This window comes from Pelodiscus sinensis, chromosome 1 (assembly GCF_049634645.1).
Source record: "Pelodiscus sinensis isolate JC-2024 chromosome 1, ASM4963464v1, whole genome shotgun sequence".
In the NCBI taxonomy this organism is placed as follows: domain Eukaryota; kingdom Metazoa; phylum Chordata; order Testudines; family Trionychidae; genus Pelodiscus; species Pelodiscus sinensis.
The window spans coordinates 331,333,234-331,338,792 of NC_134711.1; the positions used below are offsets into that span (position 1 = coordinate 331,333,234).

A 5,559-nucleotide genomic window follows, 5' to 3' on the forward strand; every position below is an offset into this window, starting at 1 on the left:
TCTAGTCCGTGCTGCGTGTAGCCGCGCGGCACGGGGTTCGCACTAGCCAGCTTTTTAAAATGGCGGCGCCGGCTTTATGCTAATGAAGCCCGGGAAATTCAAATCCCGGGCTTCATTAGCAAGTTCGGTATGCATACATTACCCCCCTAGTTCGAAGTAGGGGGGTAGTGTAGACATACCCTTAGAGACGTGGCAACCATAAGAGTTAGTGAGTTGTACCCACACCCATTCTACAGTTTGACGTGATGAAATCGCACAGTACAGAAGACAACGCATTTCATCCCCTCTGAGTATCTAGGGAGTGACTCACTGAATAGGGCCCAGACCAATGTCACCAGCCAGAGCATCAGGAGAAAATTCTAGGCCCCTTTACAACTAAAAAGTTGGAGCAGGCTGTCCCAGATCTGCCTGGTCCTGACTCCGTAGATGACGGGGTTCAGCATGGGAGGCACCAGGAGATACACATTGGCAAAGAGAATGTTGAAATGTGGGGGCACATTCTGGCCAAAACGTTGTGTTAGGAAGGAGAAGACAGCAGGAATGTAAAAGGCTAAGATGACACAGAGATGTGAGCCGCAGGTCCCAAAGGTCTTGAGCCGGGCATCCTTGGTGGGGAGGCTGAAGATGGCCCTGAGGATCTGAGTATAGGATGTGGTGATAAAAAACACATCCAGACCAGTCACTAAGAATACCACAAAGAGGCCATAGTAACTACTGACACGGAGGTCGCCACAGGCCAGCTTCACCACGGGCATGTACTCGCAGTGCGTATGGGAGATGATGTTTGTTCTGCAATATGGCCATTGCCTTGCCAGGAAGGGAGTGGGTAACACAAGCACAGAGCCACGCAGCACCACGGCCAGGCTAATCTTGGCTACCACAGGGTTTGTCAGGATGGTGGAATGTCTCAAGGGATGGCAGATGGCCACGTAGCGATCCAACGCCATGGCCACAAAAATGCCAGACTCGATTGATAAGAAGCAGTGAATGAAGTACATCTGGGTGAGGCAGGCACTGAAGTTTATCTCCCTGGAATTGAACCAGAAGATGCTCAGAGTTTTGGGTAGGATGGACGTGGACAGGACCAGGTCGCTGATGGCCAGCATGCAGAGGAAATAGTACATGGGCACATGGAGACTTGGCTCCCTCCGCACAACGAACAGGATGGTGAAGTTCCCCAAAATGGCTATGATGTACATGATGCAGAAGGGGATGGAGATCCAGACATGGGACGCCTCCAGGCCAGGTATGCCCAGCAGGATGAAGATGGAAGGGTTGGTGAAGTCAGTTGAGTTAGATTCCAACATGGAGTAGAGAAGCCGTTTTGTAACTCTGAGGGTCAACAGTGTCTCCTGCACGTACCGTAAGTTCCTCTGACTTCCTGCGTGGCCAGGCTCTAGGGTGACGGTCACAGTACATGTGGCTGGATGGAGAGACAAGGATAATATGAGACACAACACACACTACTGGAGGCTATTCTCATGGATGACACAGGTTGGTTGCTCTTCACACACTGAAAAAAATGACATTATTTTGAGAAATGAATTCTGACCAAGCGACCCTGCTAATGGCAACCTCCTATGAGATTGTGCAGCACCCATCAATAATTTCAACAGGTGGCAGAGTGGGAAAACTAAAGCAGCAGGAAACATGAGTGTGGATACTAGCAATACACCAGTCTTCATAAATGTAAAGAAAACGAAGCTAGAAAGCCCATGTTATAGGGAGCTCCCCATTCGCCCAATTGCTCAAAATCTGAGAGTGCAAAAAATCCAAATCTTTGTCAAGACGTGTACCAGGAGAAATCATTCCAACTGGAACACACCTCAGAGCGGGAAAAACCCCTTTGCATCATTGATAGCAGCTCTATGGCAACACCTGCTCATTCACAGCAGTGGTCAAAGCAAAGCAATTATTCAGATGCCAAAGGAGTGGTCACCAAGTCTCCTTAAAGGATATAGGAGATAGAAAGTCGGTTCCCAAGACAGGCTGAGAGAATTTCTCTTGAAATTTTTCCTTCCAATCAGTTTTGCTGGTAATTTGCCTTCGTTTTGGTGAATTAGCCTTCTTGAAATGCTAAGTGTCTATAGATATCAGTGAGTAGGAACTATTCTCAGTGCATTCGAATGTAATCCGTTCCAATCAAGAGAAAAATGTGACTGAAATTTGGGAGTTTTTAAAAAGAGGCTCTTAATACATTTAAAAAGCAGAGGTGCGCCAGCAGGACCCAGCATGCGTTATCGGCCGAAAAGTAGAATTCCACAATCAAGAAAATGGACAAACTTTTTCTAAAAACCCAATTCAGCAGCAAAGTGAGGGCAGCGATTAGTGTGTGTGTGTGTGGGGGGGAGGAACATACAAAAATGTGGAAATTCCCCCCTCCACCCCCAGAAAATAGATGGCAAGGAATACAGAAGAACTGGTGAGGCCTGGCGAAAGTAGGCAACACTTTGCTAATATAAAGCCAAGTTGAGCGGTGAGCAAGGGCCATGTCCGGTGCATATAATCTGGCAAGAGCATGGCTGGTATTGCAGAAACAGCCCGTAGAAGGCTCACCCGCTCTTGAGCACCCCCTTTTGGACAAGCATGTGTGTCTCCAAGCGCCTCTCCTCTGACTTGGTATGGGAGTGGAGGTATCCCAAATGCCCTTTCTTCTCAGTCCCCTGGGAACAGCCTTCTTCCTGCCACCTTTTGTAGCTACCGCGAGTTTGGTGGAGGGGAGGGCTCTCAGGCCCACCCACTCCTCTGGGTCCCAGTTCAGGGACCAGTTGCCCGCTAAGTGTCCTTACTACCCACTGCTACTCATTCCCAGGGTCACTTCCCCAAGAAGCTGCTCTGTCCTTGCCCTCTCCCAGATGGAGTCCTCACAGCACCCTGCCCTGGGCTCTGCAATTCACCGTAGCCCACCATGGCTGGTCTTCAGCCACTCGACCTGGGCTTCAGCCAGGTCTGCAATCCAGCCTATACCCTGAACTGTCTGAGGTACTGCTGCCTTCCCAGTCAGTCACTGGATCTGCCTGGCTTGAGCTCCAGTGAGGAACTGCCAGGCCCTGGCTCAGCAGCTTCTTTATACCGGCTTGCTGCGCCCTGATTGGCTGCAGCAGAAGCAGCCACTCTAGCTCACCTGGAGGACCTCTCCTCTGCTCTTTTCCCTGGGGTAGAGCGTGGAAAAGGCACAAGCCTCTAGCAGGCCTAGTCCACCCTGTCACACCCACCTAAGAGGCACTAAGCACAAATCATGTAAACACATTCCTGGCTGGTACCAAAATGCCCTGAAAGCCACACACTCCCCCTAGATAACAAGAGAACAGGGCAGGGTCAGGATGACAGCATGATGGATGGGATATTCTGATGAAACGACCGAGGATGAGGCAATAGGGGAGGAGGGGGAGGTAGGAAGGTCAGCAGGTGGCATCCTGATATGTCAAGCTTGACATGTAATTTGTGTGTGTGTAGAGGTGTGTCTCAGAGGCACTGTCGTCTGACCTCTGGGGCCGTGAAAAGTCTTGCGGGCGACTGAGCTGGTCCATTGCCATGGAGGCAACAGACTTAGTGTACCGTAACCGTTGGGCCAGGATGTTATTACTGGGCTTCTGCTGGCAAAATGCTGGTTGGGTGCTACGAAGGGTCTCACCCTCTTGTGAGCATCCTTTGTGGCCAAGGACGTGTCTGCACCTTCCCTGCCCGGCTGTTCTCTGGGAGTGGAGGTATTCCAGAAGGCTTTCTGGTCCATTGACTGGGACCAAGTTTCTTCTTACCTCCTTGTTATGTCTGTTGGGGCGCTGGGGGAGACCCAGGCCCACCCACTCCTCTGGGTCCCCACCCAGGGACCCTGTAAGAAGCCGTTGCCTGCTGAGTGTCAACGTAGTCTATTGCTGTCTCGATCCCTGGGCCATTTGCCCAGGGAGCTGCTCTGTCCAGCCCCCTCTCTCAGAGCTTTGGGGTCAAGTTTCCCTGCACCCTGTCTGGGGTTCTACATGGTGTTGCAGTCTCTTAAGAGCCAGCCTTCAGCCACTGGACCTGGGTTCTGACTTTGGGTAGGTCTAGACTGCGGCGCTATTTCGGGATACTGGAAGTATCTCAAAATAGCAATGCTGTCTCTTTAAACACGCCTGCTATTTCCCGAAATAACGGGCTTGCTATTCCGGCATCCCTGTAACGGAATAGTGCCTTGTTTTGAAATTTGGTGCTGTCCATAGAGTGCCAAATCTTGAAATAAGCTCTTTCAACTTTGACTTGTGTAGCACACATTGCGGAGCTGATTCTGACAGAAGGGTGCTGTGCCAACGCCCCCTAGGTCTGACATCCAGCTCCCACTCAGAGCTTTCCAAAGCGCTGCTGCCCTTTCAGTCTGCCTTGGTCAAGCTCCAGTGAGGAACTGCCAGGCCCTGGCTCAGTAGCTTCTTTTATACTGGCTTGCTGGATCCTGATTGGCTGTAGCAGAAGCAGCCACTCTATTCTGCATGGGGGACCTATTTTCTGCTCTTTTCCCAGAGGAGGGGGGTGGCAAGGCCTAAGGCCTCCAGCCTCCAGCAGGGGCATTGGGCTTAGTCCACCCCGTCACTGGTGCCTTTGACGCTTATCTGATATTTGTGGTCACCGGGGGATCTCTCTGGGGATGCTGTGCCAGCTTTCTGTGCAGAGCCGGGACAGGATACAGACAGCACATGCACACAGCCAAGAGGTTATCATCACTTGACACAGCAAGATCCCTGTTAGGACACCAACTGGAGGTTTTGAACATTGCTAAGGGACTTTAAGGAGAGCAGGGAGAAATCCATGCTTGGCAAGACTAATGATCACACAAAGGAGGCCATTCAGTACATTAAGAACAAAAAAATCCTAGAAAAAAGTATAGGCCAGTTATGAGCTGGAGGAAGGAAAATGGTTAATGTTGCAGACATAGGTTTGTTCTGCATTTGGAAAGAGAAGCAGGATGAGGTGATGAGACCCTTTCCAGTCCATTAGCAGTCAAGGAGGATGTCAGACAACATGTAGAGTAGAAGATTAGAATGACAAACATCAGAGCTATGAACTGACAGATCAATCACACATCTAATCTGGAACCAGAAGTAACAAGAAAAGAGAAGATCAACATAAATAAATACCTAAATAAATAATTTAAAAAAGGCAAACAAAGGACAGTTCTATATGACCTCTAAAGTACAAAAAAATGAAGATTTGATAAGGTTAGGAAACAATCGAAAGGCTGGTTAGTTAAAAAGGGGTTCGTTAAATAAATAGTCTAGGACTCTCATTAATGCCAGTCAAAAGCAGAGTTTATTGAAAAAGATCTTGTCAAATAAATCCACCCAGAGCCCTCACCCCACATAGCTCCTATTTACTTTGGGTCTGCACATCCTAAACTCAAAACTCCGGTCATCTGAAGAAGTGGTAGCTCATGATCCCATCTACATGGTTTGTTAGTCGAATAAAGTGCTACCAGACTATTTGTCGTTTTTTTCTGTACAGACTAACTCAGCTACCCCCTGAAGCAGTTGATCTAGAGCATATTAATAGAGTCAGCCCAAAAGTTATCCTTGCGGAACAGGGAATAGA

At 49.3% G+C, this 5,559-nt stretch overlaps 1 protein-coding gene across 1 annotated transcript; it reads right to left on the reverse strand.

Annotated features, from left to right (window-relative positions):
- Positions 1-359: 359 nt before the first annotated feature.
- LOC102445000 (olfactory receptor 52N4-like) lies at positions 360-1,307 on the reverse strand. The gene has a single exon (XM_075922855.1). It carries the CDS (start codon positions 1,305-1,307, stop codon positions 360-362), a length of 948 nt encoding a protein of 315 aa, XP_075778970.1.
- Between the last annotated feature and the right edge of the window lie 4,252 nt (positions 1,308-5,559).